The sequence below is a fragment of the Brachyhypopomus gauderio genome, chromosome 10, assembly GCF_052324685.1.
Source record: "Brachyhypopomus gauderio isolate BG-103 chromosome 10, BGAUD_0.2, whole genome shotgun sequence".
NCBI classification, from domain to species: domain Eukaryota; kingdom Metazoa; phylum Chordata; class Actinopteri; order Gymnotiformes; family Hypopomidae; genus Brachyhypopomus; species Brachyhypopomus gauderio.
In genome coordinates, this window is record NC_135220.1 from 18457730 (window position 1) to 18476943 (window position 19214).

Below are 19214 nucleotides of genomic sequence, written 5' to 3' on the forward strand. Positions count from 1 at the left end.
TAATAACTCACCATGAAATCAGTGTTGAGCTGGTGTTAAATGAGCGATGACCTGATGTCATTCCTGTCTGGAACCCAGTAATTGACCCGGGGTTGTCTGTCTTCAGGCTGTAGGACTGCTGTGTGAACTGCTTGTACTTTAAATGATCTGAGCAACTTCAGTATCTGCATGCATCTCTTCCATTTTTTATATGCAAATGTTTCATATTAAACCTCTGTTTACAGGCAATGCTATTAAGTACACCTGTTTTATATGTTCTGTGTACATGCTCAATCTGCTGCCTCTCCATAGATCAGAAGTCACCTGACCTCAGAGACATGGGGCACTGGTACTATTACACTGCAGAATATCTCAAACCTAGTGGTGGCAGTGACAGAGTCATGGTAGTGAGTGCAAGAGAGTGGATGAGAGAGGGGGATGAGAGAGAGATGAGAGAAGTATGAGAGAGGGGGATGAGAGAGGGATAAGAGAATGGTGAGAGAAGGATGAGAGAGGGGGATGAGAGAAGGATGAGAGAGGGGGATGAGAGAAGGATGAGAGGGGGATGAGAGAGGGATGAGAGAAGGATGAGAGAGGGGGATGAGTGAAGGATGAGAGGGGGATGAGAGAAGGATGAGAGAGGGGGATGAGTAAAGGATGAGAGAGGGGGATGAGAGAAGGATGAGAGGGGGATGAGAGAGGGGTGAGAGAGGGGTGAGAGAGGGGGATGAGAGAGGGATGAGAGAAGGATGAGAGAAGGGGATGAGAGAAGGATGAGAGAGGAATGAGAGAAGAATGAGAGAAGAATGAGAGAAGGGGATGAAAGAAGGATGAGAGAAGGATGAGAGAGGGGGATGAGAGAAGGATGAGAGAGGGGGATGAGAGAGAGATGAGAGAAGGATGAGAGAAGGGGGATGAGAGAGTGATGAGAAAAGGATGAGAGAGGGGGATGAGAGAGAGGATGAGAGAGGGGATGAGAGAAGGATGAGAGAGGGGATGAGAGAAGGATGAGAGAGGAATGAGAGAAGAATGAGAGAAGAATGAGAGAAGGGGATGAAAGAAGGATGAGAGAAGGATGAGAGAGGGGGATGAGAGAAGGATAAGAGAGGGGGATGAGAGAGAGATGAGAGAAGGGGGATGAGAGAGTGATGAGAAAAGGATGAGAGAGGGGGATGAGAGAGAGGATGAGAGAGGGGATGAGAGAAGGATGAGAGAAGGATGAGAGAGGGATGAGAGAGTGATGAGAAAAGGATGAGAGAGGGGGATGAGAGAGAGGATGAGAGAGGGGATGAGAGAAGGATGAGAGAGGGGATGAGAGAGGGTAGACAGCAATTTGTTTTGTGTTGTTTTTCTTACACACTGCACTGCTGTGGGTGCTTCTAATAATGCAGTCAATGGTTGCATCAACGTGTTTATCCACATTAGAGTGTTTTTACACTTATATGCAAATCTGTCCTGACTGTAACCAAAATGGTCTGTTTAAGAGAGTATTGGTTTATATTCATTTGGGCATAGTGTTTAATACTGTGACACCTAAAACCTAAAATCTGCCTTAAAGGAAACTTTTAAGATGAATTGTTGGGTTGGGTGTTAAAGGGTGATGGCAAGTGAGTAGTGGTTCTTGGTACAATCATTCAGTGTGAAACAGAAACATCTGTACACATCTTTATGTGTGTGAGAGAGGTTTGTATAAATGATAATGAGCTCATTACTCCTGGCAGTAAAACCTACTATTGTAATGACTTAATAGCAAAAATGTTTATAGATACACTCTTTATATGACCGTAAATGTTTTGGCTTAATATCTCTTAGATTTAAGGGGATGGCTCATTTAAGAAAACATACACATGGACCCAAGGTTCTTTACCTATACTGGACTAGTTAAATGTTTTTCAGAATTTTGTGAATTCTGTCAGGCATAAAAAAGATGACAATTACCTGCCTGTACAGTGCAGTCTGCAACGTTTTTAGGTCGTTTCAACAGTAATTGAAAAACAAACTGCTCAGTTGCATGTATAAGGTTGCTGCATTGCTAGTTCAAGGACAAAGATTGATAGCTCCTTAGCTGATCCTTGATGTGGGTATTGTATTTGAAGTATGTTTGTGCTGCGTCTCACACAAACAGAGCAGCCTAGTGCGTTGGAAAAATAAACTACCACGAGGCTGAAACAGAATAAATAAATGAGAGAATTTGCCACATTAGGTCATCCGTATCAATAGTTTCCTCTATTATTCTGAAGCAAGAACTACGTGAACACATTTAAAAATCGCCAGAAGGACATATGAGTGTATTAACAAAAAATAGAACTGCCCATAGTGCCCATTGAGCAGAATAGTAACGAATGGTACATAGATAATCGATCACCATAAATGGCAAAGCACCTCAACACAGTTTACACTGTGAGAATGTGACAACACGTGAAATTCAAGATTACAACTACTGTATACAGCTAGCTAAAAGTACTAAAAAGATTATATTCGGCACGTCTGCCTCATAATCCTTTCACATGAGTGTGGCTGAGTATTGAACCTAAGATAAAAAAAAAAACTCGTGTATTTGCGGAGTGCCCTGTAATTCCTCAACTTTATGGGACTAGTCAGTGAGGAAACTCGTTCAGTCAGGTGCCGCGCGACTAGTAACGCAGTACAAACGGACTGAAGTGATACATTTCTGGACCTCCCCGCACCTTAAAACAGGTGACAAGCTGAATCAACCCAGTCCGTTTGGATGTAAATTATTCTACTTTCCTGACTAGCCAAATTCGCGTTACCCTGGGAGTAGTCCGATTGGGATATTCCTTTTTGGTTGGTGATGTTCGCATTTTGAACACAACTGAGAGTCATACGAGACCGTGAAGACGAAGCTCGACAATGAGATCTGTCAAACCACTGCTGACTTTGCTGGACTTATTCGTTCTTGGTCTTCTGGTTCAGCTCAGCACAATGGCAACGAAAGGTAGATACATGTGTCCATCACGTCTACTTACATACTGTTTTAGGACTGTTTAAACTGGGTGGAGAAATTGTTCGTTCTTTTCATAACAAAGATTAATCGGACTTGATGCTACGTTCGGTGTTCACAGACTGTACTGTATATGCTGTTCTTACATGCAAGTTAGTTCTTCACTTACTAATTAATCAAGAACAACGAATTCATCGTATATGTAAGATTTCCACATTTCTACAATATTATTAGTTCATGTACTTGTTTCGGGTATAACTATCGGGACAGCATAATAGATCTACTTTGGAAATATAAGTCATATATGCACGATATTTCATGTTTCGTTTCACATTTTGACAAATTTGACATTTGACCCAGTATGCAACGCACAGGACATTCTGTTCTTGTGTAAAATATGTTGCAACGTTTATTCAGGAACATCAAACACGTCTTATCAAAAAAGAGAGAAAACACTCTGTTGTGAAGTGGTGTGTGCATCTTAATGTTGCTGGCCAGCCTTTGATCGAATAGTCAAATATTTATTAAAGAGAGCAAATTGCGTTGGGATTTGGCTGCTTTGTTGATAGGTATTCACATTTTGCCAACTGCTAGGAGTTAAGCCGCGCACAATTAGGGTCCAAGCACGTAGTGGGGGACCCTTGTTGTAATTGCTTGGTTAAGACCCGTCTTGAAATTGCCCGTGTTTTGCTTCCTGTTATTAAGGGTCCAAACACGTAGTGTTTGAATTCGCTCCGATTTTCTTCATATTATTAAAGATACAAGCACGTAGTGCTAGACTCTTCTTGAAATTATAATTTCCTTCTGTTAATAAGCATCATGCTGACCAAGTCGTAAGGCCTGAGAGAATGAAATTTGGTCACTAGGTAGTAGTCCCTCCCACTACTCAGACAAGCGAGATAACCCTGATCGGCCTGTAGGGGGTGCTACAGTACAGCGTTAAAAGTTCTGGTGAACATTTACTAAAGTGTAAGTCGTACATTCTAAATTCTTCCTTTTCCTTAACCATTGTCTTCTGGTGAATTCTGCTCCTCTTCATTTCTGTCATGATGGAGTTTTTGCTAATTAGCACAACCATTCAATCTTTGTCCGATTGGCAGGAAATTGTCAAATTTTCTCAGGAGTAGGAACTTTAAATGCCATCCAAAACATATTGACATGTGCGAACATTGATGGCTGTCTCATGTCAACCATCTGTCCAGGGGTGGACCTTTATTTACATAGACAGCTCTAACTCTTGAACTGATAAAAAATTTAATGGAATTTTAAAGAATTATTGCACTATTAAGTTGGAGGTAGCTTACCAAATTTCATGCAGTATTGTCAATATCTTACAAATAATTGTCTCTCAATAACCACTGCACACCACTTCTGAGCACAAGGAAAAGTCAATAACTGAAAAAGCAGGATTGCTGTTAGGTTTCATTGGGCATTTAATGCACTTAACAATAACTATTAATCAATTCAACATTTAACTGGACTCAAATCATGCAACTTTGTCCTGAAAAAGGTTTACAGGAAAATTACCTTTCTTTTTGCTATTGTTTGAAAAAGCATTTTTGCCTGGGTGTCTCAATATTGGTTCTTAAATAACCAGCAGAATCTAAAAATCTATTCAAAACATGTTTCGTCTTATGCAGGACAAGAAATCTAACAACTTTGCGAATATAAATTATCTATCTATCTATCTATCTATCTATCTATCTATCTATCTATCTATCTATCTATCTATCTATCTATCTATCTATCTATCTATGTGTGTGTGTGTGTATATTATATATGTGTGTGTGAATACACACACACACACACACACACACACACACACACACACACACACACACACACACACACACACACACACACGCACACACACACATATACATATACATATATATTTTTTTCTTTTCTCTTCTTTCATAAGACTGAAACTCAGGAATCATCAAAGCATGTTGATTTTTATTAACAATATGGCGTCTGCATCTCCATGAGTTCCACAATGTGCATATTAAGTCTATGCAGCTGTTAGTCAGGAGTTCTTTGAGTAATTCTAATGCAATTTGAAGCATGGACTTTGAAGAAGGCTGCTGTCTATTTTTTGTCCAACTGGGGACAACATAGTTTAGCCGAAGATAGTCACAGTTATTTATGCAGCATGTTTTACAGCCATTGTCACAAATCAGCTTTACAGACATCACGTGTGTAAAGGCCCCCAGTGAGCAAGCCAAAGGCAACAAAGGAAAAACTCCTTAAGAGCATGAGAAAGAAACCTTGAGAGGAACTAGGACACTGGCTGACGCAGGATGGCACAACAAACAAAATGAGCAATGAAGAACAAAATATGTAATATGAACAAGGAATTGTTCTATTCTGGGACTTAAAAAGTCCTGGAATGAGTTCAGTGAGTGTTTGAACTATAACGTGCAATAAAGTATTTGAAATCCGGTCAATCCCATTGTGTTAAAATTAGAGCAATAATATTTTTGTCAATAATTTGAAATATGGGCCTATACAAAATGATAAGTTTCCTTATCAGATATGTTGATTTTATTGCGGCTGCCACATATCAGTCCATGAGTATCCATTTAAGTAATCAAATAGCTAAAACCCAATTTGAATGTTATGCATGGTCTGGATTGCTGCTATATTTGCTTTGAGTCAATGTTTGTAGCATCAATATGTGATCAGTTCAGAAGCAGAAGTGCAAATGTGTACCGAGTGGTGTTTGGACCCCTTTATTGCCAATTGTGGCTATTATTGTTGTTATTATTATGAACATTATTATCATTATAAACAACTGATCATTTTACAACATCCTGCATCAAAGTACTCATAGGCAGAAGTGTGTTAAGAAAAACACGTTATAATACGATTTATAAAAATATATTTTTAGATTATTTCAAACCCCTCTGTTTGAACTGAAAGTATTTGTTATGTTCTTTTACAAGCATTTACATATTCCTCAGCTGATCTATATGAGAGGAAAAGAAAACAAGTGAGACTGGAATGAGAGTTTGACAGCACTTCAGAAGACTAAATATGTTACAACCATTCCTTCATAACAGATGCTAGTATTTCCTCAGCCGTTTGCACACTTGATCTAGAGACTGTGGTAATAATGGGTCCCACAATTGAGGCACAAACACTGTAATGTGCTTGCAGTGATTGTGCACCTGTTGTTCTGTGATGATGTCTGTGAAATCTGACAATTGTTGGATGTTGACTGAAATTGCTTATCAAATGAGCATCTGTCCTACCAAGTGTGTATCAGTACACTGCTTTTGAATCCCTATAAAGGTTTTGTTTTTCTTTTTCACTCCTATTTGAGTCCCTGCTATCAGTATGTCACCACTAATCCCCAATGCTGATCTTGTGCCAGTTGAAATCAACACCTGGCATCTAGATGTTTGTACTGCAGGCATCCAGATGCTAATTTGTTTATTTGATCATACTATACCATTTCTAAGCAAACACTTTACTCAGAACTATATTTCCAGATGCATTGTGTGCTCTGATGCTCATCCGAAGGTGTAATCTCGCATAACCACAGCCATAATAGCATATTCACTATGCATTCAAATTTTATTACTGCTGTGTTTGATATGTTCTTACTGTTCATCAGTATCACTTACCAGAAGAAGTTACCACTTATTCGTAAACATTTGTTTTTTTGACACATTATGTTATGTTATTTTCTAAAACTTTGTACAGAACTGTTTGAGGCATACGTCTGGACTCTCTCTTCGTAGGCACCTGTGTCTCACTGTTTCTCATGAAAGGTGTGTCTGTAAAATCATTAGCATTGGAAGGGAAAGAGATTTGGCCTAATTAAAGCACACCTAATTAGGCCACATTTGATTTGATACCCATACTGAGCAGGATCTAATAATTGTAAAACACAAAAACAGTGTAAAAGTATTAAAGCAAAGTGGAGTATAAGGTTCAACAATTATTGGACAGAACAAAAGAACTCCATTGAATACTATACCACAAGTCAGAGGTATGTAGTCAGTAAAGAATCCTGACACTGCAGCAATGATGTTCACACTAGCATAACAATACAAAGATATCCAGTATGCGCAAACCCCATTATAGCATTTATGTAGTCCCAAATCGGATACATATAGGTATGTGTGTGTGTGTGTGTGTGTGTGTGTGTGTGTGTGTGTGTGTGTGTGTGTGTGTGTGTGTGTGTGTTTCAGAATGAGTGTATGTGACAAAGGTCAAAGAACCTGTAAGGTCCTGTAATGGACCTCTGTAATGATGTAATGGCTAAAGGACTATTCCTCAGGCTGACCTTTCTTTCAACAGTTCTTTTGTAAATGTCAGGACAGTGAAGTACAATTTTTTATGCATGGTCAAGATTTTATGATTACAGCTTTAAAAAGGACACAATGTCACCTCTTAGGCTCTGATGTTTCAGTTTTCTGTATTGTGTAGCTCTAAACCATTCAACTTTATTTTAAAATATTGTTTTAAACACAGCGGATTACAGTGAGTCTCTTAACTCTTTTCTTTGATGTGTTCTTTGCTGAAAAATGATTGCTAATTAACATTGTTTAACAAGTGAGAAATCAATCTGCTCCTTCACAGTAGGCCATAATCAAACTGTGTCATGTCCAGCTCCGCCCTCCTCCCTGGTCCCACCTAGTTTCCCCTTCCCCTTGGTTTCCTCCTGTCTGCCACGCCCCCTCGTCAATGTTTCCACCTGTGTCTCGTTTTGCTTTCCTGGATTCTGTGTACTTAGTCTCCCCTGCCCAGTCTACCGTCGTTGGTCGTTGTGTGTGAGTGTGTGTTTGTAAGTACTCCTTGTTCTAGCTCCGCTTCACCTACCCTGTCTCGTTTCCTCTTTCTGTTAGCATTCTAGTTGTGCTCTGTGTCTGTTCCTAGTTTCCCTGTTCTGTCTCCCTGTGTTTGGTAGTTTTCCCATCTGTGTCTTTGTTTTGTCTGCCGGTTTATGCATCTGTGCTTAGTTAAGTCTTTCAGTTTTGTATTTCATGTTATGTACACCGTCAACCGCTCAATGCATTCTGTTTGGTTTTGTAGCTGTTCCCGTATTTGTATTCCTGAGCGTTTGTAACCATTATGTTCGTTTAGTCCTCCGTGGGTTCTAGTTGTCTTATGTTATGTGTGTGTCTTCGTAGTTAATCAGGATTAGTTCTGTCTTTTAGTGGCTCTGTCTTGTCATTTGCATGTTCTGTTATGTATATTCCCATGTGTGTTGTAGTTTTCGTCTGTTTAGTCCATCTCTTGTTTTCTTTAATAAATTATTTAAAAACTTGCGTTTGCGTCACGCCTGCCCCTTTGAAATGTTACACTATGACCATGTAATTACCTGTGTTGTGCAATCCTATTTTTAAAGCATGTGTAACTAGTCAAACTAGCCACATTACATTGTAGCTGACGTTAGCGAGCAAGCAGTGAATGATACCAGACACATTGGATGACATGCTACGGGCTAGCCACTATTCATGAAGTTGGAAAAGATGCAGAGAAGAGAGGTAGGTTAGCTCATCTGGGTGCTTCCTTGAAATATTACTGTACTATGTTAAATGAGTGCGGATTTAATATGATAATGCAGCATAATACGAAACATTTTTCTGCAGTTTCACTTTTAACCAAGTTTGATCACTAAAGAGTGTGGAACTGTAATGGTGGACAAATAACAATAGCATCCAAACATGAAGATGATTTGTTGTATTAACACGATGACATGAAGTTGACAAACATGAAGTAGACAAGTGTATAAATCTATATATGACATACTATGTACACTATTTACTTTAGTAGAGGCACAAAGAAAGGCCAATCCAAACTCAATCGAAATACTAGCAAACACAAAATATCAGCATAACAACCGAAAACACGAGTGAGCACTGAGCAGGTTAGCCACAGCTGTTCTCAACAGCTTCCGGGACAAGTGACACGAAACATGGCCTCTCAGCCCAGGGCTGACCGGGAACGGCATCCCGGGTCAACACACGGAAACCCAAACGGAAAAGAAGCGCGCATTGGGACATGCGCGTACAGATATTGTGGAGCGTACCCAAAATTGCAGAAAAATGTATTTTTGTAGTGAGACAGAGCTGCAGTGGAGAAGAATTTTATATGCTTTTGTATCAAAACTGCAAAGTAAATGTATAAAAGAATGTTTTAACTTAAGCAGTTCAGTGGTGGGCTTTTTTGTAGCATATGTGCTCTAACTGCAAAGCCGTAGTTATCTTTGAGAATCACATGAGACAGCCACAAGTAACTAGATTAAAAAATGAGAGGAAGCTGATGAGAGGCTTCCTTTACCAATATACATGTATCTGAGTGATTTTATCTTCAGTAGCATATTACCACAGCCTAATCAACAACAGCCTCTTAAATTTTTTATCATTCTCACCCCGTGAATGTAAAAATCAATGTTATTTTATGAATTAGGTTAATGATTAAATTACGTCATGTCAAGCTGGAAGGTAAATTTTAATGCTTAAAGATTAAATCTGAGGGTTTGGAATTTCACTTACATTTTTTTCAGCTGTCACAAATGTTTCTCCTAAGTACAAACAATATTAGACAAAAAGAAGCCAGAGTTTTACTGAGATAAGATAGCAAAGGAGTTTGACATAAGAAAAAGGAACATAACTTTTTTGTCTTTAGTTTTTATTAGGACTATTTTTGTAACAGATAAGCACTGGATAAGCACTGGCAGTGTAAACACACCTAGAGAAGCTAGTGAAATCACCTCACACACAAGGATGTGTTATACGGCTTTCTTATATTGGTTAAAATCCTGTCCTAGGCTATAGCAGCTCAAGTACAGCAAGTAAACCAAGGGTTCTAGCTCATGGCTTGATTTCCCAAGGGGCACATGTACATTCATACTGATAAACATGTACGACTCGCTGGCAAAGAGCATCTGTCCATTTCATTTTCATTATTATTTACAGGGCTGTCACGATAGCAGGTCTTCACAACACAAGCTTGTACTTGTACAAAATAATCAATTTTAACGATATTACAGCAACATATATAGACAATTTGAACAATACACAAGATATTGTCCCTTTAAAGAGCAGTTACTTCAGATACCGCAAGGTAGGTGTGTAAGAATGTGCTGGACATTGTGTAATTGTGTGTTTGCTCTAGGAACACAACGTCCGTACATGAATATTAAATATAATGGTATAAGATGCCAGAATTTCCAGAGAATGTAAACACCATTTAGAATTTAGAATAGCCCTTTTGTTAAGGGAGCACAAACAGACTAACCTAAGGATGTAAGGACTTAGTAATGAATTACTATATGAACATATATACTTATAGATGCATATACATAACAGTACACACTGGATAGAAAATGGACTTGTACCAAGTAACCATCTGGCTAACCTTAACCCTAGTCCTAACCTGAACCTAGTGCCTGTCTCCCTCATTGGCTGTGAGTTCAAATTCTTTAACCTCTTAGCCTCAACAGCAATGACCATCAGGTCAGACATTTTGTACTAGGTCATTGTGGGTTTTAGTCAGTTCTCAATGAGTTTCATGCCTTCAAAGCTCCTTTCATTTCTGTAGAAGGTTAGGGGTAGAGTTATGATCAGTGGATGCTATCAGTAGGTTCTTCTCAACCTGACAACTAAGAACAAGTGTTTTGGGACGGTTATCCTCCCTTTGCAATCAATGAATCATCAGACTGTGTAATGTTGGAACTTCTGTTGCATTTACCTCTTTCTTGTTAAAGCTGCAGAAGAATGTCAGACTGTCAGAAGAAGACTTTGACGAACTGACAGTGTAGGTCAGCAGGTGTACACTTTCCCCATTAAACGTGTCTTTTCTGTCTCTCATTGAAATTCCACACATATTGTTGAGACTGTCCGTTTGCTCTCCTTCCACCCTTATTCCATTCTCATTCATCAGATCACATCACCACCAACTTAGCTCTGCACTCATCAAACAGTGTGGTGGATGTGCAAACATCCATCTCCTCACTCTCTGGGTACTTTGACAGGGCACCAGTGACACGAGATGACTTGGCTTGAAGCCACCAGAAGCAGAACTCAGAATCAGTGACTTTGCTCAGTGCCAAAGCTATGCCAGCTGTATTGTTATCATATTTCTCCACTGTCTGGATATCCTTTTATGTCTACTTCAGAGGAGACTTAAAGATTACTGTATAGCCGGTCCTGCTTGAACACCATGGGTCACTAAGTGGGAGGGGACTCCTGGCTCTTTCTGTACTTCTGCAAAAAGTAGATGTTCATTGGACCTCTCCATGAAAGCATACAGCTGTTCTACAACATCAAAAAAGCGATGGGTGGCTGTGTTCTTACAGCACCTGTCAAAAGCATAAAGGTTCAAATAATGTGCAAAACAATGCACAAAGTCTACCTTCTCCCTTATGAGAGCCTAGACTCCCTTCTACACACCTGACATAGCAGTACAGCCATTGTAATCTTGCCCTCTGATATTTTTCACTTTAAGGCCTTATTTGCTCATGGTTGCCAGGAGATGTCTGGCTATGAATACACCAGTGGTATCATGAATATGCACCACATCAATCAAACAATCAAACATTGCCACCAGATCACTAAGTTCTCTGAAAACACTTGTGAAATCCTCATAATTACCTCTAAGGGGTAATCTCAAGCATGCTATGGTTGATGTTACAGTTGCCAATATAAGCACAGCTTTGAACCTACTCTTTCTCCTTTGGTGCTTCGTATGATTGCAAACTTTGTTACAGAAATACAACAGCACTGAATGCTCTGTACAATTCAGTATGTTGAGTCTGTTGAAACCATGTCTTCAAAATAAGCTTTGCTGCTTTCGCATAGAAATTGTTATATATATGATATGAAATATTAAATTACACATATATAGCTGTCATGGTTGACCCCTCCCTTGTGTCTCTTTCCCTGGTTACCTGTCTCGTTTTATTCACTTCTAGGTTTTCTTTGCCTTGTTTAGGTTTTGTTCGTTCCCCTAATGAGTTTCACCTATGCCTTGTTTAGTCCTCATTAGGTTCTGTATTTACACCCCTTGTACATAGCTTCTGTTGCTTCATGTTTATAGCATGTTCTCAGTTGTGTTAGCCTGGTCATTTAGATGGCAGACACCAACTGCCTGATACACTGTTGAAGAGCTATATTCAATCACTCAAGTGCATCATGACAGCCTCCACCCAACTTAGTGCTGTACAGAGTATGTCTCCAAGTGACTCTCGCCATTGTTGTGTGGTAGGTGGATGTGGTCTTCCTGTGGGGACCTCCCTGGTTCTACAACACCATCTTCCCAGCTAACGGCTTTGCTCTTAGCCGGCTCGACCCGTCATGCTCTGCGTTATTTTCCATCATCTTCTTTGCCATCTGTGGCTTTTTGCCATCCACTCTTGAGTCCTTTGACACTCTGCTCAATTGCTTCCAGCACAACACCGTCCAACTTCCGACACCAGTGTAGTGTCCTCACTGCAGAAGACTCAAGAAACATAAGTTCTGCTGACTAATAAAAAAGCAAGGCACACTGTACTTATAGCAGTGACAATCATGGCAAAGCTTATTGTAAGCTTGTCACCAAAGGACAAGAACAAGCTTGCCTTAGCAGGTCAGTGGTACTATAAAAATGGAGCTGCCTGTGAGCATCCTGTCAGATTATGGGATGTGTACTGTGTGCTGAGAAACCCGGTCGGTTTATCTTGGCTTCCTGTGAGCCAGCCATTCCTGCATGGCCTTTCCAGCCTTCCTTTCTATGCAGGTGCATGAAGTGTTTGTCCTGGGCTTCAGAGGCTGGTATAAATGTTGAAGTTACTCCTGAGCATAATTTAGATTTTGTCATGTGGTCGAGTAAAAGTAGAAGTCATTGTCGGTGTAGTCATTCATCAGAGGGGACGTACATGCAAGAAGAAAGGAGGAAGAATGTGAGTGTTCAATGGAAGAGCTTAATGAAAGCCAAGCCAAACACAAAAGTGCAGCAGCGAGAACCGAAGAAGCCATCATAACATTCAGCACCCGGCAAGCGTTCTGTGTTGTGCCTCAGTTGCAAAAAACACCCGATGATTGTTATGTTGCAACACATCAAAAGCAAAGCGACCAATCTAAACAGGAAGAAATGTGCAAAAAAAAAGTCAATATCATAAATAAGGATGTGCAGAGCCACCTCCACATTACAGAGGCGACCTGCAAGGGTGGGAGCACCGAAACAATCATGTCTTATTTGTCTTAACAATCTAATCATCTTATTTCCACATGAGCATGTAATATGTAGCAAAAGCATATGTAAATGAAGAGAGAGCACCTTGTGCAGATTCCAGCAATGTTTGCCCAATACATCTGTAAAAGATAAATGTTCAAACTGTGCAAAGGTCAGGGGTGTAGTGGGGGGGACGCCGACCCCCCACTTATTTGAACAGGGGGGATGCATCCCCCCCAGTGGTGTAGTGGGAGTGTGTAGCGGGGGAACAGCGACCCCCCTTATTTTAACTGGATGTTGCTCTTGCTGAGACTGTGACTGTCAAACGCTAGGTTTATACATGATGCGTTAGTAATTCGCCAACTCCTGGCGATCGATCGCCTCCCCCACTCAACAACTCATGATCGCTTAACAATTTAGAATTGCTACACCGCAACGACCCCCCACTTATTTTTTTAGGACTACACCACTGGCAAAGGTGAATATTCAACACAAGCAGATTCAGTATTCATGATATTTGATGAATAGGCTTAGGTTGAAATTACGTTTAGAAATGAAAAGATCAGGTGTGTGTTGCTGTGTTGAAAATGCATCTGTCAGTATCATAGCCTTAGATGTATATTACTTATACTGTTTTTTGTTAATTTTTAAATTATTTTTATATACTATATTTTATATACTATAGCAAACACTCTGGGGGAAACACTAGAAAGATGACTGAAAAGCATGAATGAAAGGTGAGGTGAATACAGGAAGGAAGTACCCATGGACTGTTCCAAGGAGAGGGATAGACATAGTACCTCTAACCTCATTGGTTTTGTAGGATTTGTGTGATTAAAGTTTAATAACTCTGCAACTTTCTTTAAACCTCCAATATTGGTGAGCCTGATGTCACTTTGGACATTTCAGGAGTGTTCTCAGAGGTGTCTGTGAACACAGTCATTCTTGAATGACCAGTTTTGGAAGCAACATGCTATAGTTTGGATTACCCAATCTGAGGTTAAGTTCATCATTAAGAAAATTATGGAGCATAAAACAAAGTACACCATGTTGAACAGTGGTACTTCCTCCAAGACCCCCAGAGGATGATACATTCCTTTCCAAAGCTGTCTGAGTCTAGTGAGCCTGCTGCTTCCCGTCAAAGCCTAATGGACCACGTGTCCCTCCTGGACGGCCGCTAGCTGTCCTTTCCTTTTAGCAAGCTTGTTTTGCAGCAGCTGCATCGGAACATGCGTGTGAGCTCACAACTAGGTAGAGGACAACCACACGCTGACTAGAAAAGCTAATGAAACATTCTTAGAGCTCTCGCCTCCTGAATGTGCTGCAGTGTGTGCAGCCTCGCCTCAGCCTGCTACAGCTCTCTGCTTCTATCATGCACATTGATGCCAAAGACGAGATATGGCATTTGTCCTGCAACATCAAAAGGCTGGATATCGAATTGGCTGGCGCCTGTTACCGACTGCGGGCTTCGGCCGTTCCAGGAGCCTGCTGTTCCTGTCCTCTGTGATGCGGCCGCTCACGTGAGCATCCTGCCTGCTTCAGAGTTGAGCCATGTGGATCTGGTCTTTGAGGCCACCACACCAGCTCCATTCTCATGTATGGAAGATGGTCAGTGTGTTAGTGCCTCAGAAGGTGACTTCTCACACCTCTTTGCTGAGTTCACAGATGAAGGAACAAGAACAATGCAAAAAAGTAAATAACTTGCTAACGATAACTGGCTACAGGACCAAGAAGTGCTATCAGGCAACAGAAGCAAGACTTACAGGAAATCGAGATATCAGGTAACAGGGTACTGGCTACAAGGCTAACTGGAAAACAGGCTAATGGGAAGAATAATGGGAAGAATACAGTCTGACTGGAAAAAGAAACCAAAGTAGAGGGATATGGGAAATGAGCAGACTGGTTAGATGTTGCAAAACACAGATGGACACAAAACAGACTACAGACCCAGAGGTCTGGGCCTGCAGGACAGCGATTTCTGGGCCGTGGTTGATGGACAACCCATTCAGCAATGCCAGAACAACACTCAGGCCTGTTGTTCCAAATTGCAGATTATGGGTTTTTGAAAATATCGCAGTGGCTCGTGTCAGTTAAGTTTGTTAAGGCCTCTCTGGGATTTTTCCCAAATGGTGCTTTGATCACATGGACATGGTGGGGAGCCTCTCTACATCTTGGGTACACTCCTCTACACATCCTCCCCATGCTCAGCTATAGGTCCACACAGCAGCCAGAGGCCATTCCCCTTTGGTCAATGATGTCTTCAGATGTAGCCCAGGCGTTTGTTGGCATGGCATGATGCACACCATAAATTTTTTATACTGTGCAAAACTTTATACTTTATATACTGTGCTATACAAATGCCAAATTATATGGTATACGCCATATTTATATATATTTTCACAGCCACTGCCACTTTACTACATTCTAGACAACTGAAATGTAAATGACTGTATATATTGCATTTTTTTTTATTTTAGAGTATTTAAATAAGAGTATTTATTTTTTACACTAACGGTCATTGCCATAATAACCACAATTTCCTCCCAGGATCAATTTAGTATTTCTGATTCTTTACTAAGAAAATAGGACGGTGAACCTAATGTGCAGAAAAAGGGCAGAAACAAATGTGAGTCTCCAACTGAAGTCTTTCAAGGAAGTATCGAAAACAAAACTGAATATGTAACTATAACAACATTAATGACTAGTGCCAAATGCTGTTGGCAGGATGACAGCACCATGACATGGCAGACAAGGACCCAGAAAATCGGAGGAGGCTGAGGAGGAAGGGAACTGACCCACGACTGCTGCTGATGGTGGCTAGCATTGCTAGTAATCACCCAAAGGGCCCAAGACAGCTCCCCACAAATACCCTGCGCAGTAATTTGGGAATCAGCAGAAAATCTGGTTAGATTAATATTCATGGAAAGAATACAGCGTGTCCAAAGATGCAGTGTTTAACTTTGCTTGTTGGCATTTTAAATAGAGTATATAGACTTCAGAATCAGATTTCACAATCAGAATAAGAAATCCTTTATTGATCCCAGGGAGAAATTGTAATAGCTGCAATTTCCCCTTAGGATAAAAAATTCTGATTCTGATTCTGAAATTTGGTTAGATGCATAGAAAGAAAATAGTGTTTTGCTTTGCTTGTTGGCATTTTTAAATTGAGGGCATAATTTCCATTTGAAGGCAGCTTTTACCAACAGCAGGTTCAACTACTTACTAAAAGCACCTCCATCTCTAAAAAGTCAGTCTGAAAATGTGGCACACAAATTTGTGGTGGATGAGTGAGCTTAAGCAAAAACAGACTCAAAAACAGCAAACGTGCTTCACAAGGGACATTCAGTGATGGTAATGGAAAACCAAAAAGACATGGACGCTGTGGTGGACTGCTGACATGGTCCGGCTTACCAGGAGATCACACAGCAAGGGAACAGTGAGGTCACAGTGAGGTCACAGTGAAGTCAAAGTGAGGTCACAGTGAAGTCACAGTGAGGTTACAGTGAAGTCAAAGTGAGGTCACAGTGAAGTCACAGTGAGGTCACAGAGAGTGAGGAGCCATATAATAGCCATATAATAACCTTACATTTACATTTACATTTACATTTACGGCATTTAGCAGACGCTCTTATCCAGAGCGACTTACCTTCTATACGTCATTGGAATATTTGATGCTATAGAGGATGAGAAGACGATGAGCAAATCCATCAAAAGTCATTCCCTGTGACATACAAAATGAGATATTTACTTTAGTGGCAGGTACATAAGTGTTGAGGCAAGGAATGCAGAGCACTTCAATGTTTTGGTGAATAAAAGTAAAGTAAAAACGGGCCTGATTTGATCGTGCTGCATTAGCGGCCAGTATCAGATCATCACACGCATGGGGAGTTTTGGCATTTTGCTCCAGCAGATGGATTAAGGGTGGACTGATAACTAGACACCATGAAGCATATCCTCAGGGCTTGTGCTGACCAGAGCTGTGAGGAAGCTCTGTCCCCTGGTTTTGATCTCAGGTGATCTGGCCCAGTCTGTAGTCTCTACAATCTCAGAAAAGCTCACAGAGGACAAGTGGAAAGAAACAAGCAGAAACCCTGTCTGTGAATGTAAATGATCAAAACACAGACCTCACTATGTAAGACGAGGCAGAGGCAAACAGCTGTAAATGCGGAGGGTTTTATTGGGGATGCCTCGTTTGAAAGAACAGACTTAGTGTGGATGACCTGAGAACACTTTTTTACCCTGTTACACACAGGCTGTTAATAAAGAAGACACAGTATTTTTCAACACATGAAGGTAAATAGGCTTTTACTACAAAGATGTGTGTACATGTCTCACCATGTCTAATAAACAGTTGTCTGAATGTGTGTGAATGAATGTGTTTCTATGGCCATGTTGGATGGTGCTCTGTGCTGGTGGTGTCCTCTCTCCCCTCTGTGTGTCTGTATGTCCAGTGGTGGATGGTGCTCTGTCCTGGGTGGTGTCCTCACCCCCCTCCCTGCACATGATTCTGTCTCCCAGGGGGCGCAGGTTTCTAGTGAAGAGTACGCTGTGCACAACTGACTGCACAGTGTGTGACTGGCTGTAAAAGTTTGTACATGTGCTAATTGTAAAGCGACCTTGGGTATCTTGAAAGGTGCTCTATAAATGTAAGTTTCACTCGTGCATTCAGCACAGAGAGATAACGTACCGAGAGATGTGCCAGCCCTAAGCTCAAAACACACAACAACACACACTGTCCTTGGGCCGGCGTTGTGGAGTCAGAGAGGAAAACTCCCTTGCAGAGCTCTGCCAGACTCAACAGCCACCACAAAGAAGAAAAAAAAGAACAGGAACGACGTGTCTATCACTGGCACTCAGTCCCTGTCCCTCAGGAGTCCCTGTCCCTCAGGAGCCTGTATAAAAATGCATTTACTAACTTGTACACATTGAAATGCATATCTCTGACAAGACCCATCATATCAGGAAGCGATGAGTGCAGTTTGTCTCTGTCTGTGTGGTGAAAAATAAAAACACACTTGAGGAGTAGCACTGGCAAACCAAAAACTCTCAAACCAATATTAGCCTGTAATAGAGAACACGAGAACACCAGGAAAACAAGGTCCATGTGCAGCGACACAATGAAGGATGCCTTTGCAGTCAACCACAACAGAAACATTGTTGTGGCATATAAAGGTCAAAGGCCAAAGGGCATGACTTATTTCCTGTTGTTTGTGATAACTTTAATGCATTTTGAAGTTCAGGTTCCGAATTCGGACTCCTTATCTCTATTCGATGCTCGGTCATATAACATTAGTTGCAAAGTAAATTTTCTGTTGATATAACAGGTATATCTGGCAGCAGGAGTTTGTGATCTCAGAATTGAACGCTGAAATGTGTACAAACCTGTGACTGCTGCTTTAGTGTAAAGCCTGCCTGGTAAAAATGTATGAAATATTATATTCAGAGTTGTATTAATGTGGGCTAGCTTGTGAAGAATACATCTGTATCCCATAAGCTGAATATGTCACCTTTTGTTTAATACAGTGTGGCATTGTAACTTTCATAGAGAGAGGACTGCATATTTATGTGTAGCTAGTCCTGTGTGTATATGGTCTGAGGTGTTTATTAGAAATGTGTGTAGTAGGATGTAGTTGTGTGTGGTAGACATTAAGAATCCTCACTGAGAAGTGAGGCCACACATACTGCAGAAACAGATGTGATGTAATGGAGAGATTTAACCCTTTTTTTCTTATTAGTCAGCAGTTTATCCACCCATCCATCATCAGGTAGCTCACCTTCCCCTATCATGCAACTTCCAACCCTGAAGAGTTTAGGGTTTGTGCTTCCTCTGAGAAATATGTACTCACTGCACCAAAGAGCAGGAGCACACAGACACGTGTGGACGGTGGTATGACTGAGCTCTCTTTTTTGCTCTCCGGCTCTGATTTCGTTCTAGACTGCGCCTCCCAGACCCTTCAGTACCTCCCAAACTCGGCCTCCCTGCTGTGATCCCACACTGGAAAGACTATGAGAAGGAGGAGACTCTCAGGTTCTGGTCTGAGATGCTCCCTTCTACACTGTTAGGGCCAGCACCCTAGCAGGTGCCTCTGTGAAAAAATAAAAAACC

The 19214-nt window shown here is 40.9% G+C and overlaps 1 protein-coding gene across 2 annotated transcripts in view; it reads left to right on the forward strand.

Annotated features, from left to right (window-relative positions):
- The first annotated feature begins 2602 nt into the window (after window positions 1-2602).
- rxfp2a (relaxin family peptide receptor 2a) overlaps window positions 2603-19214 on the forward strand; it is a 46353-nt gene continuing 29741 nt past the window's right edge. For both annotated transcript variants that reach the window (XM_077020190.1, XM_077020191.1), the window contains exon 1: window positions 2603-2935. In XM_077020190.1, the coding sequence (XP_076876305.1) occupies window positions 2851-2935 (85 nt within the window). In that variant the 5' untranslated portion in view covers window positions 2603-2850. The remainder of the gene's footprint in view (window positions 2936-19214) is intronic.